Source organism: Pelophylax lessonae, assembly GCF_965119305.1.
Source record: "Pelophylax lessonae genome assembly, chromosome: 8".
NCBI lineage: Eukaryota > Metazoa > Chordata > Amphibia > Anura > Ranidae > Pelophylax > Pelophylax lessonae.
This window is the reverse complement of record NC_138775.1, coordinates 286,552,388-286,569,226: the sequence shown is the minus strand read 5'-3', so window position 1 is coordinate 286,569,226 and position 16,839 is coordinate 286,552,388. Positions and strand designations below refer to the sequence as shown.

Below are 16,839 nucleotides of genomic sequence, written 5' to 3'. Positions count from 1 at the left end.
CCCCATTATCCAGCTGAAAGACCCTGAGCACCTTGGCATTTATACAGTATCCCAGCATGCACCAATGTACTTTCCTCTGCCAATCACCAGGGCTGTACTAAATGCCTGTGCACTCATTTGTCAGGTTTCCTCCCACTGTCCAATATGCCTCCCTATTGGACCAGTGTGAAACACTTCAGACAGTCTGAGCTGCACCTGAGCACCATGAGCAGACCTCACTAGCAGATCCTGCTCTCTGGTAGGCCGAGAACAATATAGATCTACTTGGCAGTCCTTCAGGTAAGCCGAAAAGATCCAAAACTATACCCTCTCTCTCTAGCACCTACCTAGGAGGGTGCTACATACAGTTTATAGGACACATTAAAGGTGGGAAAAGTTCTGAAATGATTTATCTTTGTCTCGTTTTTTTACATCACAGAAACCTGACATTTTACCAGGGGTGTGTAGACTTTTTATATCCACTGTACTACATACGGCCTATGTACTTTTATTACTTTTTTGGGGCGTGTGTAGCACTTCCAGTGTCCTTAACTACTTCAATACCGGGCACTTTCCCCCCCTTCCTGTCCAGGCCAATTTTCAGCTATCATCGCTGTCACACTTTGAATGACAATTACACAGTCATGAAACACTGTACCCATATGACATTTTTTTTCACACAAATAGAGCTTCCTTTTGGTGGTATTTAATCACCGCTGTTTTTTTTTTATTTTTTTACTAAAAAAAAAGAAAAAATACAGAAAATTTTGAAAAAAGAAAAAAAAGTTTTTCCAAATTGTTATCAGTACATTTTGTAAATAAGTAATTTTTCTCCTTCACTGATGTGCAATGATGAGGCGGCACCGATGGACACTGATAGGCTGTACTGATGGGAACTGATGAGGTGCCACTTATGGGCACTGATGAGGTGGCACTGATGAGGAGGCACTAATATGCCGCACTGATGGACACTGATAGGTGGCACTGATAGGCGGCACTGATGAGGTGGCACTTATGGGCCCTGATGAATTGGCACTTATGGGCACTGATGAGGTGGCACTGATGAGGAGGCACTAATATGCCGCAGTGATGGACACTGATAGGTGGCACTGATAGGCGGCACTGATACACGACACTAATGGGCACTGATGGGCACTGATAGGTGACACTGATGGGAACTGATAGGCAGCACTGATGGGTGGCACTAATGGGCACTGACGGGCCTCACTGATGGGGACTGAAGGATGGCAATGATGGGCAGCACAGATGAGCAGGCACTGATGGGCACTGACTGGCATCACTAATGGGCACTGATTGAGGTCACTGTGGGCACTGATTGGGGTCACTGATTGGTGTCACTGATGAGCACTGACTGGCATCACTAATAGGCACTGATTGAAGTCACTGTGGGCACTGATTGGGGTCACTGATTGGTGTCACTGATGGGCATTGATTGGGGTCACTGATGGGTGTCACTTATGGGCATTGTTTTTTCTTTATTTAAATCAGGGCACTGATGATCAGTGCCCTGATTACCGCTGATCGACTCTCTTTGCACACACTCTGAAAGTGATTGGACACAGCCGATCACATGGGTAAAGAGCCACGTCATTGACTCTTTACCAAGATCTGGGTCCTAGGAACACGGCACGGCCGCGATCACTGCACTGCGCGCCCCACGGGCGCGCAAGGGTGGCCATTCTAGGGCGCCGTCATATGACGTCTTCCCAGAATGAGAGCCTCACCACTCTGCTGTCATTTGACGGTGGGAGGGCTGCAAGTAGTTAAAGTAAAATATAGCAAAAATTCACTTTGAAGAGAATACTTAGTCCTGTGCATTACCTAGTCCTGCTCTCCGCAACATTCACCTGTGAGTCCAGCTTAATGATGCCCCTCCATAGGGCATATCCCTGATGCCCTGGGCTCATAAGAGGACATTCAACTCAGAATAGGACCGGCACTGGATTGCAAAGCGGTCTGCCGGGGACACCTGTGGATATAAGATATTGCAGCATAGGCAAAAGTATTGCTTTTTTTTTTTATTTTACCTGGTGCAGGGTATGGGTTTCACACTTGTACGACCTAAAAGTCATGTGACTTTGATACGACTTTGCCACGCAACTTTAATGCGACTGTGTAATATTGAGGTCTATGGACCTCAAGTCGCATCAAAGTCGGACCAAAGTAGTGCAGGGACTACTTTAAAGTCGCTGCGACTTGAAGACGCACAGATATGAGTGGTACTCATTGGAAATCATGGGGCACGACTTGCCATGCGACTTTACAGCCCCAAGTCGCAGGACAAGTCGCACAAGTGTGAAAAGGGGCCTAATCTAGAGTTGGGCTTTAAATACAGAGTTCCCTTCTGCTACTAATTATTCATTAATTACAGCCTTGTAGACTAAAAGCTAAATAAACATATTCGTTTTGGAAAATGGAAAAGCGGAACAAATCAGAGATGCGGGACGGATGATTAAGCAACTATTAACTTATCGCTTGGTGTGCTAAATCCGGCGCATCTGTTATTGTAATTATCATTGTTTTCGTAACCTGGTACAGATTTCAATTAACGTCAAATGGAAGTAATTGAGATTGAGGGAGAGAAAGAATTACAGAACGTTTATTCTGATTTATTTCACCGCCGGAGCCGCCGACTTCAGAAAAACAAAATAAAAAAAAAAACTCTTCTGGAAAAAAGTAAACACTCTACTGGGGTGTGAAGGTGATTGAAGAACTTCTTGTAATTGTACAAACTTCGGCTTGAAACTTTTTAAATTGTTTTTTTCTGACGTGCTGCTGCCGAAAAGTGCGGAGCTTCAGAGTGATGTTCTTAACCAGTTCTGGACCAGAAGTTTTTACTCCGTACAAAATAGTTACATAGTTACATAGTAACATAGTTAGTGAGGTTGAAAAAAGACATCAGTCCATCCAGTTCAATCTATGATGTGTGTGTGTTTGCTTTTAACCGTACATTGTATACCCATGTATGCTGTACATTGTATACCCCTGTATGCTGTACATTGTATACCCCTGTATGCTGTGGTCTTTAAGGTGTCCATCTAATAGATTTTTGAAACTATCAATGCTCCCTGCTGATACCACTGCTTGTGGAAGAGAATTCCACATCCTTACTGCTCTGACAGTGAAGAACTCCTTACGCATTTTAAGGTTAAACCGCCTTTCCTCTAGTTTTAGTGAGTGGCCACGTGTCTTATTGTATTCCCTTTCTCTGAATAGTTTGTTCCATATGCTAGGGTCGCCAGTACAGTATTTGTACATTGATATCATATCCCCCCTCAATCGTCTCTTCTCCAGAGAGAATAAGTTCAGTGCTTGTAGTCTTTCCTCATAGCTGATGTCCTCCATTCCCCTAATTATTTTTGTTGTCCTTCTCTGGACTTTCTCCAGTTCCAGCACATCCTCCCTGAGGACCGGTGCCCAGAACTGGACAGCATACTCCAGATGTGGCCGGACCAGAGTCTTGTAGAGTGGGAGAATAATCTCTTTATTTCTGGAGTGAATCCCCTTTTTTATACATCCCAGTATTCTGTTGGCTTTGCTTGCAGCGGCTTGGCATTGCATGCCACTGCCAAGCCTGTTGTCTACCAGTACCCCCAGGTCCTTTTCCATCCTAGACTCACCCAGAGGTTCCCCCCCTAGTGAGTAGCTTGCTTTCTGGTTTCTGGCCCCCAAGTGCATTACTTTACATTTTTCAACATTAAATCTCATCTGCCATGTAGTTGCCCACCCCGTTATTTTGTTCACGTCCGCTTGCAAGGTTTCCACATCCTGCATAGAAGATATTGGTGGAGTCTCAGTCAAAAGGATGGATATGGTCCCTGTACAGCCAACGCATTTCGCTTGACTTCGCTTCTTCAGGGCTTAAGAGACCAGAGAACCAACTAGTGTTCCAAATTGATGCAGACCCGTAGTCCAGCCAGAGTTCACAGATAGTAATTGTCTAGTAGACGTGGACCATATATCCCAATTGAGGTTATACAAGACGTGTTAGTGCATACAGTGGTGTATTTAGGTTTTGTGCTGCCCTAGGCCGGACTAAACCCGTGCACCCCCTAATTTAACTACGACCCACCCCTTCCTGTGAAGGCCACACCCCATTATGTTTCAGACCCGCCCTGTCATCTGTAAACCACACCCCTTCCTCATTAGGCTCCACCTTTTCCTTTTTTGAGCTCCATCTCTTCCTCTCTGTACCTTAAAAGTGGGTACAAAGTGCCTACTTGTATATTTTGTGGTTTTGTATGGGTACGTCATTTCGCGGGAGCGCTCCTGGGGGCAAGCTTGTGCTCCTGGGGGCCCCCGCTAGGCAGCGGGGATGCCAATCCACAGGGCCGGTGGCTGCAATTGCCGCCGGGCCCCCGCGATCGCTCCACACTGAGAGAGAGAAGAGCGGTCAGCTGTTGTACACGCGGCAGACTGTTGTTCTCTCTGAAATGATCACAGAGCGCCTGTGATCCTCCTATTTAGGATCGCATGTCTCTGTGGTCATTTCACAAGTCCCCACCCCATATAGTTAGAAAACACACCCTAGACTCACATTTAGCACCTTGATCACCCCTGGGTTAACCCCTTCCCTGCCAGTGTCATTAGTACAGGAACAGTGCATATTTTTAGCACTGATTACTGTAGTAATGTCACTGGTCCCCCCAAAAGTGTCAAAAATGTCAGTTAGAGGTCTCATCTGTCCGCTGCAGTCCCGCTAAAAATCGCAATTGCCGCCATTACTAGTAAAAAAAAAAAATGAATTAAATGAAAATGACATTTCTCCTAGTTTGTAGACGTGATAACTTTTGCGCAAAACAATCAAAATACACTTATTGGGATTTTTTTTTTTTTTACCAAAAATATGTAGCAGAAACCAAATTGGCCTAAAAGGATAAAAACATTTAGATTTTTTTAATTTTAATAACAAAATGAATAAAAATTGCAGAGGTGATCAAATACCCCCAAAAGAAAGCTCTATTTGTGGGAAAAAATACATCAATTTTTTTAGGGTACAGTGTCGCACGACTGCGCAATTGTCCGTTAAAGTAATGCAGTCCTGAATTGCAAAAAATGGCCTGGTCATTAAGGGGGAAAATCTTCCAGTCCAGAAGTGGTTGGAGCACTTTGCAGTACATGAACTTTCCCTGCCTGTGAACTGTTAAATGCGTTTGCATTGATTTCAGCGTGCATGGAGCACTTTGTACACGCTGAAACCAATGCAAACTCATTTACCATTTCACATGCAGTGAAAGTTCATGTACTGCAAAGTGCTCCATATTTGTTAAAAATATATTTACTGCAAAAATGTAATGGAATTATTAATTTATAATTGTAGCAATAGCAGTGGGTGGTAACCTAAAATTGTGATTCCTACCTGCTGTTGGATGTCCTGACCTGGTTGGGGGTTCCCTTTTCCTCCTCTCTCTCCTCCTCCTCGACATAGATAGACCCGTCCCGGGGAGAAGTTAGTCCCTCTTACACGCCACGCGGAGGGTGGGTAGGTGGAGCATTAGGCTCCGCCCCCACCCACACATTGAGGTGCATCCCGTCTGGCCACTCACTGCCGCTCTATGGGGGCAACAGTCCCTCCCTCCCTGGCAAGTATGTACGCCCCTCAGGGCTGGGACAAGGCCATCCAGCGCCCTGAGCAAAGATGGCAAACTGCGCCCCCCCCCCCCATGTGTATTCACAATTCACATCTCGGTGTTAGTGTGACACCCGCTGGGAGTGAAGGCAGCTTCTCTGTCGTCTTGTCTCCAGTCATGTGATATGTCACATGATAAGACAGTCTGCCCTCACTCTATAGTGGCACTGTGCTGAGACAAAGGCATTTAACTCAGTTCCGGGGAGGTTGCAGTGTGTCCCCATTCACTTGAACAGGTTGCCTTCAGCAGATGGTAGTACATGCTGAAAGTGACGGGTGGTATAATTCCTGCCACTGCTGCAAATCAAAATATTGCAGCAGTGGCATCTGTAAACCTCTAGCTGCTGCCTCTGCAGCTTAAACGGCGGAAGTGATAGGGAGCTGTATTATGAGGCTCAGCAGCATGTTTTATTGCCCGCCAACCGCAGGTCTAAATGAGCCCATGACTAGGTTCACACTGTTACAGGTGGTTGCATGTGCGGGACAGCGTGTAAATGGCACCAATTCCCGCACCCACAACCACCTGCAGGAAAAATTCCCTGCTCTTTTACAGATGCCCAAGGCTGCCATTTATTCTTATTGGCACCCCCACACATCTGAAAATGCAGCACATTTTTTGGTGCGGGACACTGCATGGTGCTTTTGCACCATGCGATTTCCCTTCGGCTGCATTTTCCTAAAGGTGTAGGGACCTGTTTCCTGCAGATACAGTAGTCCATTTAAATGAATGTGCTGCTGTGCCTGCGCAAATGTGAGTCACAGCAAACACATTAGTGTGAACCTGACATAAAGGAAAATACATACAGCAAGGTGTCTCCAACATATTTCACTTAATAGCACAAAGTCACTTTATAAAATACCTCTGCTGAGTACTCCCCTAATTATCAATAATATACTGTACACAGTGCTCAGATGAAAAGAGCAGAACATCACTGCATTGTACCTGTAATTCTCAGAGTTCTTGGGTTTAATCTGGGCATCTTCTATCTGCTTCTGTCCCCATCTGAGTGTCAGCCTGCCCTCCACCTGCATTGCTTTAGTATCCTTAGCTCTGCCATGAGTCCCGACATTTTCTTCATCTTCTGCCAGACTCTATCCCCGCCCACTGGCCCGCCCACCATGTATAGCACTTCCCTAGACCATTAACTACAGGTCTGATAGGAGGTGGGCGGGGACAGAAGATGCAGAAAACGTCGGGACTCAACCTGGACACAGAGCTAAGAATTCTAAAGCAATGCAGGTGGTGGGCGGGCTGACGATCGGGGACAGAAGCAGAGAGAAGATGCTGACACTAAACCCGAGCCCTAAGCATACAAAAGCCTTGCAGGTGGTGCTCGCATTATCAGCACTTCACCTCCGCTGCGCCCTCCCTCCCGCCCACCCCTTGTACGAGCCCTGACGCGGCGACGCCCCTTCACTAAAAGCTGGAGAGTGGAGACTGTGTGTGTGGGAGGAGGCGGTGACAGGCAGGCAAGGACCAGGGGAGCAGACAATGAGGCGGGACTCGGCACGCAAAGTGACGGGAGCACTGCAGACGGGCCTCACAGAGCGTACCGTTTTTTTTTTTTTATGCGGGGGCAGCGGCTTTTTTGCCGCCCCCCCGCAAAGTGCCGCCCTAGGCCTAGGCCTTGTCGGCCTAGGCCAAAATACAGCAGTGAGTGCATATACTATGAAGTTATCAATACACTTATTATATTCACTTTATTGCAATACATAGGTCCGAATGCACTAATATATGGCCATTCAGACACCACCACAGGGGTGTAGCAGAATACAAATTGGCCTAAAAGGATGAACATTTTTGATTTTTGAAAATTTTTGGGGGGGAATGTTTTATAGCAGAAAGTGAAAAAAAAAAAATATATATATATATATATATATATATACACACACACACACACACACACACACATATATATATATATATATATTTTTTTTTTTTTTATTTTTTTTTTTCAGAATTGTCGCTCTTTTTTTTGCTTATAGCGCAAAAAATAAAAATAGCACAGGTGATCAAATACAGTAATCCCCTGTTATATCGCGGTTCAGTTTTCGCGTTCCCGGTATATTGCGTTTTTTTTTTTTTTTTTTTTGAAAGACCTATTAATATTATTTTATTGATTAAATCATTGTTATTTAAATATTTTTGTGTTTTCCATAGCTCTTGCTCTGTCTCTCAGTATCTTTTATGTGTTTAAATGTGTTTCTATTGTTTTAAAAAGTGTGTTTAAAGACCTTAAAAATGCTTTTTAGTGCCCGTTCACATACGAGCGACGCTACTTCGCACCGCAACCCCTGAGGTCGCGGTGCGAGCAGCGCGCCGCGACCTCGGAGCGGCCGCCACGGACTTCATAACATTGAAGTCTATGGCGGTCGCCTCCGGGTCGCCCCAAAGAAGCTCCGGACCCTTTTTCTAAGTCGGAGCGACTTGTGTCGCTCCTATTAGAACGGGTCCGCAGCTTCCCTATGGGAGGCGACCTACGGCGACCTGTGAGGCGACCAGGTCGCCTGACAGGTCGCCCCAGTGTGAACGGGGACTAAAAGTACAGTGATAGTTATAAAAACATGCCTACAGTGTATTTAAATAGAGCATTTCTATTTTGCGGACTATTTTTTTTTTTTCACAATAAAAAACTTTATTGAAAAAGAATAAAATTACACTTTGGAAACATCAATTTCCCTTATTGCGGGTGGGTCTGGAACGTAACCCTGTGATGGAGGGGGGGTTTGCTGTACCACCAAAAGAAAGCTCTATTTGTGGGAACAAAAGGACAGCAATTTTATTTTGGTACAGCGTCGCACGACCGCGCAATTGTCAGTTAAAGTAACGCAGTGCCGAATCGCAAAAAATGGCCTGGTCATTAAGGGGGTAGAACCTTCCGGTCCAGAAGTGCTGTATTGTAGGGGGGGGGTTAAATCATCCGCGGTCAAGTGGATAGGGGAGATCAGCCGAGATCGCTTCCACATGACAGCCGACATTTACACACATTAGTGCGTTTTAATCCCTCTGCGTCTGTGACAGTAAAATTTTGATGCGCAACTGTCTCAAACATCCACACAGGTGGCACAAATAATAACCAAATTTCGTCTGCTATATTTATTTCCTATGACCACCAGCTCCATCTAGTGGCCATAATGTGGAATTTTACTGAAATAACCAGTATTTTCCATCAAGGAAAATACCACTTTATGGCCACTAGAGGGACAACATGATTATACGAAGGCCAGGCAGAGACCTTTGGCACATCTGCGCACATGCTATAATGGCAGCGCTGGAAGGGGGAGGACCACTAAAGAGGGGACTGCAGTTCCTCTTTAACATCCACTTAATGGGCCATAGGGAAGTAGCAGTAAGGGGTGAATAGTAAAATGAATTTGCCAGATTTGTAGTGCTCCCATCTATCTGTCCTTGTCGCCATTGTCATTGAAACAGAAAATTATGGGAAATCCCAATTTTTTCAGTTGTCACTGAGAGAGGAAGTAAGGGGAAATCACTTAGTGGGGACACCTGTTCTGGTGACAGCTAATAGGGGAGGTCTTCTCCTTTGTGGGAATTTTTTTATTTGCTTCCTGTTGTGTTTCCAGGACAGGAAGTGAAGGAAAATCTTCCCGATGTGACACAGACAGAAAAAGAACCTTAAAAAAAAAAAGAACAGCGACAGGCGTAACCCTAATCCCCTTTTTATAAGCATAAAAACCATGTATCTGATTGTATGAAAGCTGAAAACTCTCTCCTTTTGCCGTACAGCAGCGGTTCCGGAACCTGGATCAGCCATCCAAATACGGAGGAAGGATCTGCCTGGGCGTTTCCTGGGAGTCGATCATCTGCAAGTCTTCGCAGCAATGCGTTCCAGGCAACCAATGCGGCCAAGACTTCCGGTGTGAAGAGACCGGTAAGACGTTTTAAATCTAAAAGGCTCCCTTCTGTGTGGTTCGTTTCCTTCCGAATCAAATTTCGGACAAATTTTTTTTAATTATTCAGAAATTTGGATGTATTCGTATTTCCGAATTTACAATGGTAACGAATTTAAACAAATCCAAAATAACAAAATGAAATTTGGCTGAAATTTGAATCAAATTAGCAACAAATTAGAAAAAGAATCTGAATTAGAAGTTGAATTAGAAAACAAGAATAAAAAAAAATAGAATAGAAAAAAAAAGGAATAGAATAGAATAGAGTAGAACACAATAGAATAGGAAATAAAAGAATATAATCAAATGTTCAGACAAATTTTTCATTATTCGAAAATTTGAATACAGAAATTTGTCTGAATACATCTACATTTGCAATGGTAAAGAATTTAAACAAATCCAAAATAACGAAATGAAATTCGGCTGAAATTTGAATCGAATTTGCTTCAAATTAGAAAATGAATCTGAATTGGAAATTTAATTAGAAAGCAAGAATAGAATAAAATAGAATAAAAAAGGAATAGAATAGAATAGAGTAGAACACAATAGAATAGGAAATAAAAGAATATAATCAAATATTCAGACAGATTTTTCATTATTCGGAAATTTGAATACAGAAATGTGTCTGAATACATCTACATTTGCAATGGTAAAGTATTTAAACAAATCCAAAATAACCAAATGAAATTCGGCTGAAATTTGAATCGAATTTGCTTCAAATTAGAAAATTAATCTAAATTAGAAAACAAGAATAGAATAAAATAGAATAAAAAAAGGAATAGAGCAGAAGAAAATAGAATAGGAAATAAAAGAATATAATCAAATGTTCAGACAAATTTTTCATTATTGTAATGTAATGTATCCAAATTTCCGAATTTATACTGGTAATGACTTTAAATGAATCCAAAATAACGAAATATAATTTGGCTGAAATTTAAATCGAATTTGCATCAAATTAGAAAACGAGTTAGAAATTGAATTAGAAAACAAGAATAAAATAGACTAAAGAACTAAAATAGAATAGAAAAAGAAAATAAAAAGAAGACTAAAATAGAATAGAAAAAAAGGAATAAAATAGAATAGAATGGAGCAGAACACAATATAATAGGAAATAAAAGAATTAAATCAAATATAATAGAGAATAATAGAATAGAAAATAAAATATTAGAATAGAAAAGAACAGAATAGAAAAAAAAAAAGAATATAATAAAATAGAATAGATAATAGAAAAATAAAATAGAATAGAAAATAAAAGACTAGAATAGAAAAGAATAGAGTTAAACAGAACAAAATAGAATAGAAAATAAAAGAATACAATAAAAGAGAATATAAATTAAATGAATAGAATAGAAAATAATGGAATAGTAAAGAAAAGAATAGAATAGAATAGAATAAAAAAGATGGGATAGAATATAAAAGAGAAAATATTACATTCTTCCGAAAATTGAATTTCGAATACAGTGAATATGATTCAAATTGGAATGCTGATTCAGATTTTCCGCATTAAGTCGAATTGAATTCAATTGGACTGAATTCTGTAAATTCTAATTTAATTTGAAGATGAATAAACAAAACAAATTCTGAAAACTAATTACACAAATTTACCAAAATAAAATGATTTAAACAACGAAACAAAACACATGATTTCATTCTGCACATGTCTAATTATTGTTTTTAACTTTTTTTAATCTAAATTCTGCTGATCTTCTCCGGCCTCTTTCAGCAACTTCCTGTCTGCATGCACTCCCTCCAGCATTGGCTGCATATAATTGCTCCGGACCGCCTTCCTGCTTCCATTCCTGACCAATGTGTGCTAAAAACAGCTACTTGCAACCTTATCAGAAGCCGTATGGCAGGATGTGCCCCCCCCCCTTCTCCTATTGGGGACAGGGAGAGAGCGTTGTCACCTTATAGCAGGAAATGTCTGTAAAATAACTTTTGTGGCAGGATCACCAGGTGCTATTTTAACCCCTGAGCGCCCACCCAGCCCCAGTACCCTTTAGGGGGGTCTTTAGACCCCAGGGACACACATACACATAGTCTTAGTCCGTAGGGTTAAATATTGAGTTGGCCCACCCTTTGCAGCTATAACAGCTTCAACTCTTCTGGGAAATCTGTCCACAAGGTTTAGGAGTGTGTCTATGGGAATGTTTGACCATTCTTCCAGAAGCGTATTTGTGAGGTCAGGCACTGATGTTGGACAAGTAGGCCTGGGCTGCAGTCTCCGCTCTAATTCATCCCATGGATGTTCTGTCAGGTTGAGGTCAGGACTCTGTGTAGGACAGTCAAGTTCCTCCACTCCAAACTCACTCATCCATGTCTTTATGGACCTTGCTTTGTGCACTGGTCCAAATCATTTGGTGGAGGGGGGATTATGGTGTGGGGTTGTTTTTCAGGGGTTGGGCTTGGTCCCATAGTTCCAGTGAAGGCCCAGGGAGCTCTTAAGGCGTCAGCATACCAAGACATTTTGGACAATTTCATGCTCCCAACTTTGTGGGAAGAGTTTGGGGATGACCCCTTCCTGTTCCAACATGACTGCACACCAGTGCACAAAGCAAGGTCCAGAGATTTCCTCTTACTTCCTGTTTGGCTATAGGACAGAAATTAAAGGCTGTCCAGTTCTGGGCACCGGTCCTCAGGAAGGATGTGCTGGAACTGGAGAGATTCCAGAGAAGGGCAACAAAAATAATTAGGGGAATGGAGGACATCAGCTATGAGGAAAGACTACAAGCACTGAACTTATTCTCTCTGGAGAAGAGACGATTGAGGGGGGATATGATATCAATGTACAAATATTGTACTGGGGACCCTAGCATAAGGAAAAACCTATTCAGAGAAAGGGAATACAATAAGACACGTGGCCACTCACTGAAACTAGAGGAAAGGCGGTTTAACCTTAAAATGCGTAAGGGGTTCTTCACTGTCAGAGCAGTAAGGATGTGGAATTCTCTTCCACAAGCAGTGGTATCAGCAGGGAGCATCGATAGTTTAAAAAAACTATTAGATGGGCACCTTAAAGACCACAACATACAGGGTTATACAATGTACAACATACAGGGGTATACAATGTACAACATACAGGGGTATACAATGTACAACATACAGGGGTATACAATGTACAACATACAGGGGTATACAATGTACAACATAAAGGGGTATACAATGTACGGTTAGCAGCAAACACACACACATCATAGGTTGAACTGGATGGACTGATGTCTTTTTTCAACCTCAGAAACTATGTAACTATATAAAGGAAATTATCCGCAATGGGACACAGATAGCGGAAAAAAAAAATCTGCCAGGAGTTATAACCCTCCCTTAATCTATCCAAAATGGAAAAAAAAACAAAGTTTTACCTGTAGTTCTACTTTAACAAAGGACAGTTCAGTCTGGAGTCAGTCTGCTATCTTGGAGAAGGTAGGGGGGAGGAGCAAGGGAGTGCCTTGCCATCCTAGGCTATGGGGCTGTGTATTTCTATTGATGCACACAGTGTAGGGAGACACAATACTACCCCTTAGCACACAAGAGTGGCTCCAAAGGATGCTGCAAGAGAAAGGAGCCACCCAGAAACCAACTAACCTGGGTATCACTGGCTTAAACTGGTACGTAAGAATTGATTAAAACATGTAGAAGCTGAATACTAAGTAATAGACTAAGTCAACTGCTGAAAGTGCTTAAAAACTGAGGGCATGATATCACTTTAAAGTAGAACCTTGGACTGCCATTAAAAAGAAATACAGTATGTGCTTCTCAACTTAAAGGGAAACTCCAGTCAAAATGAAATTCTTTCTATTATTAGTATGTTAAATATCTTTAGCTTTGATATTATTCATTTTCTGGCTAGCTGCTTGTCTAGCTTAGAAAGTCTTATCTAACCTGGACAATCAGCTTCTTCCTGTTCTTTACTGACAACGCTATCTCCCTTTATTTGAATTGCTAAGCTGTCTTTCACTTCCTGTAAAGGTTGTCAGTCGCTCATAGATAGACATGCCTAGACCTGAAAAATGAGTGAGAGGGAGAGAGAGAGAGAGAGGGGGGGAAGAGAAAGGGGGGGAAGAGAGAGGGTGAGAGCGAGGGGAGAGAAAGAGAGGGAGAGAAGGAGAGAGAGGGAGAAAGAGTGAGAGAGAGAGGGGGGGGGGGGAGAGAGAGAGGGGAGAGAAAGAGAGGGAGAGAGAGAGGGGGGGAGGGAGTGAAAAAAGGGTGAGAAAGAGTTAGAGAGGGGGGAGAGGTGGGAGAGATAGGGGGGGAGAGGATGGGGGAGAGGGGAGAGAATGAGAGGGAGAGAGAGAGAGAGAGGGGGAGAGAGAGAGAGAGAGATGGGGGGTGAGAGAGAGGGGGGGTGAGAGAGGGAGAGAGAGAGAGAGGGGGGAGAGAGAGAGGGAGAGGGGGTGAGAGAAAGAGAGGGGGAGAGCGAGAGAGAGAGAGAGAGGGGGAGAGGGAAAGAGGGAGAGGGGAAGAGGTAGAGGGGGGGGGGGGAGGGAGAGAGAGAGGAGAGAGGGGGAGGGAGAGAGGGGGAAGAGGGAGAGAGGTAGAGGGGGGAGAGATAAAATTGTATAATACATGGACAGCCTTATAGTTGCACTCTAGGGAGCATCAGAACACTTTCCTATTCAATGCATATTGTAATGTCGCAGACACGTCTGCTACTTGCATTCTGTTGGATCAGGTTACGGAGCTAAGAGCCAGTTCACATTTGTGCGGCTGCGGCGTTCGCATGTAATGTCGGAGCGCACTGCTCCTTCATTACATGCGATCGGCTGTGCGGTGCGAGTTTAGCCATACACTTTGTATGGCTAAATTCCCACTGCACCCGCAGCAAACACGAACAGGACCCTTTTATGCAGCCGCATCAGGATCGGATCGCACAGCGGTTCACACTTGTGCGATCCAATCCTGTGCGAACTGCAAGATCGCACTGCGATATGCGATCAAACTGGGGGTGTCGTTAAGATTACATTGACACCCCCAGAGTATCGCATATGGCAGTGTGAACTGCCAGGGGTGCGTTTGCGATGCGGGAACAGGCTGCGGATTCGCAGCCTTCCCGCATCGCATAAGTGTGAACCGGGGGTAAAGAATACATGAACCCATCTAGACGGGGAAAGGGGTGTCAGACAGTTACTGTATATCAAGAATGCCGGATATTAACCTAAGCTATGTCTCCCAGGCCGGTGTATAAAGAGAGAGCTTGTCTGCAATGGTGAGCCTGACTGCCGGGACCAGTCTGATGAGAAGGACTGCGAGGAATCTGAGAGCGAAAACTTCTGCAAAGAACTTTACCCGATTCCTGGCGCTGAGCGAGCCTGTAAAGGGTAAGGAGTGCTTAACCACTTGCTGACTGCACTATAGCAGAATGACGGCAACCGCACCCCCAGCTAGTTCTATGAAGGCATCCCATGATCGTGCCCACCGTGGGGTGCGGGTGGCACGCTCTGTGATTGCAGTGTCCTCCGGGCACAATTTGAGGTAGAGCCAATCAGCAGCACTTTACCACGTGATCAGCTGTTTTCAGTCACAGCTGATCACGGATGTAAACAGAAGCTGGTTATCGGCATTCCTTTCCTCATGGTGACAGCATGAGGAGAGGAGAAGAGAGCCTATAACCAGCTTCTGTAAAAGGGACGTCTACACTGACTATCAGTGAAGTCCCAACAGTGCCCACTAGTGCTGACAATCTGTGCCTACTAATGTTGCCAATCTGTGACCACCAGTGCTGCCAATCAGTGCCCGCCAGTGCCTCTTCATCAGTGTCACCTATCAATAAGTGCCACCTATCAGTGGCCATCAGTGCTGCCTATCAGTGCAGCCTCATCAGTGACTCCTCATCAATGCCCACCAGTGCAGACTATCAATGCCCATCAGGCCTGCCTATTAGTGCCCATCAGTGCAGCCTCATCAAAACCCATCAGTGCAGCCTCATCAAAACCCATCAGTGCAGCCTCATCAAAACCCATCAGTGCAGCCTCATCAAAACCCATCAGTGCAGCCTCATCAAGACCCATCAGTGCATCCTTTATCAAAACCCATCAGTGCAGCCTCATCAAAACCCATCAGTGCAGCCTCATCAAAACCCATCAGTGCAGCCTCATCAAGACCCATCAGTGCATCCTCATCAAGACCCATCAGTGCATCCTCATCAGCGCACGTCAGTGTAGGAGAAAAACTACCTGTTTGCAAATCTTTATACCAAACTATAAAAACGTTTTTTTTTTCTTTTGGTAGCAAAAAGGTTTAGCAAATTTCAGCAAAAAAATTAAAAAAAACCCAGTGGTGATTAAATACCGCCAAAAGAAAGCTCTATTTGTGTGAAACAAAAATGATAAAAATTTCATATGGGTACAATGTTGCATAACCGCGCAATTGCCATTAAAAGTGTGACAGCGCTAAAAGCTGAAAATTTGCCTGAGAAGGAAGGGGTAAAAGTGCCCGGTAGGCAAGAGGTTAAAGAGGACCAGTAACGCCCAGGACCAGGCCAGGGAGTAGGCAGAAAAGGTGGTTGCCTTGGGTGCTTTAGCAGCTAGGGGTGAAAAAAAGTAGAATAAAAAAAACAATCACAAGGGTGCACCGGCACCAGCCTAGTGCATTATCCTCCACAAAGATTTTATTTGTTAAAAGGTATAAAAATACTCACAAACAAGTTCTTGGTACAAGCGTATCAAATTGATGTATTGCCATCAGCATCCGAACCAAAGGGAACCAAATAATCATGCTGTCCAATCAGCATCTTGATATGCCACACCTGTGATTGGATTATGGATTATCTTAGATTTAGAGAGATTTGTGAACAATATTTGAGAGAAATCGGCCTTTTGTGTACATAGAAATAAAAGTCTTAGATCTTTGAGTTCAGCTCATGAAAAATGGGGGCAAAAACAAAAGCGTTGCGTTATTAATTTTGTTCAGTGTATATATCTATTGTGACAACAATAAAGCATGACAGGTCCTCTTTATGGAGAGATGTGGGGTCAATAAGACCCCACATCTCTCTTCTACAAAGGAAAGCATCAGATAAAAAAAATAATTTTATCTAATGTTTTCCAAAAAAAAAAAATGGCCTTGTTTACCTTGGGCGTGAACCAGAAGTGGCGTCATGACGTCAGGCCCCCTAGGTCATAGATATGAGCGCAAGCCATCTTTCCTGTGCTGACCACCGGAAAGTGCTGGGTGTGGGGGGCATAAGTGACGATTATTTTGTTTTTTAAATCAGGCAAGTGAAAATTATTTTTAACTTGCTTTTTTTTATGTCCAGTGTGCATGAGGCCTAAGGCAAACCCCAAAATATAACTCCCTCCTTA

At 43.5% G+C, this 16,839-nt stretch overlaps 1 protein-coding gene across 1 annotated transcript in view; it reads left to right on the top strand.

Annotated features, from left to right (window-relative positions):
- C8A (complement C8 alpha chain) overlaps window positions 1–16,839 on the top strand; it is a 71,419-nt gene that overhangs the window by 16,743 nt on the left and 37,837 nt on the right. Inside the window, exons 3-4 of the mRNA XM_082264804.1 lie at window positions 9,378–9,522; window positions 14,712–14,856. Of these exons, the coding sequence (XP_082120930.1) occupies window positions 9,378–9,522; window positions 14,712–14,856 (290 nt within the window). The remainder of the gene's footprint in view (window positions 1–9,377; window positions 9,523–14,711; window positions 14,857–16,839) is intronic.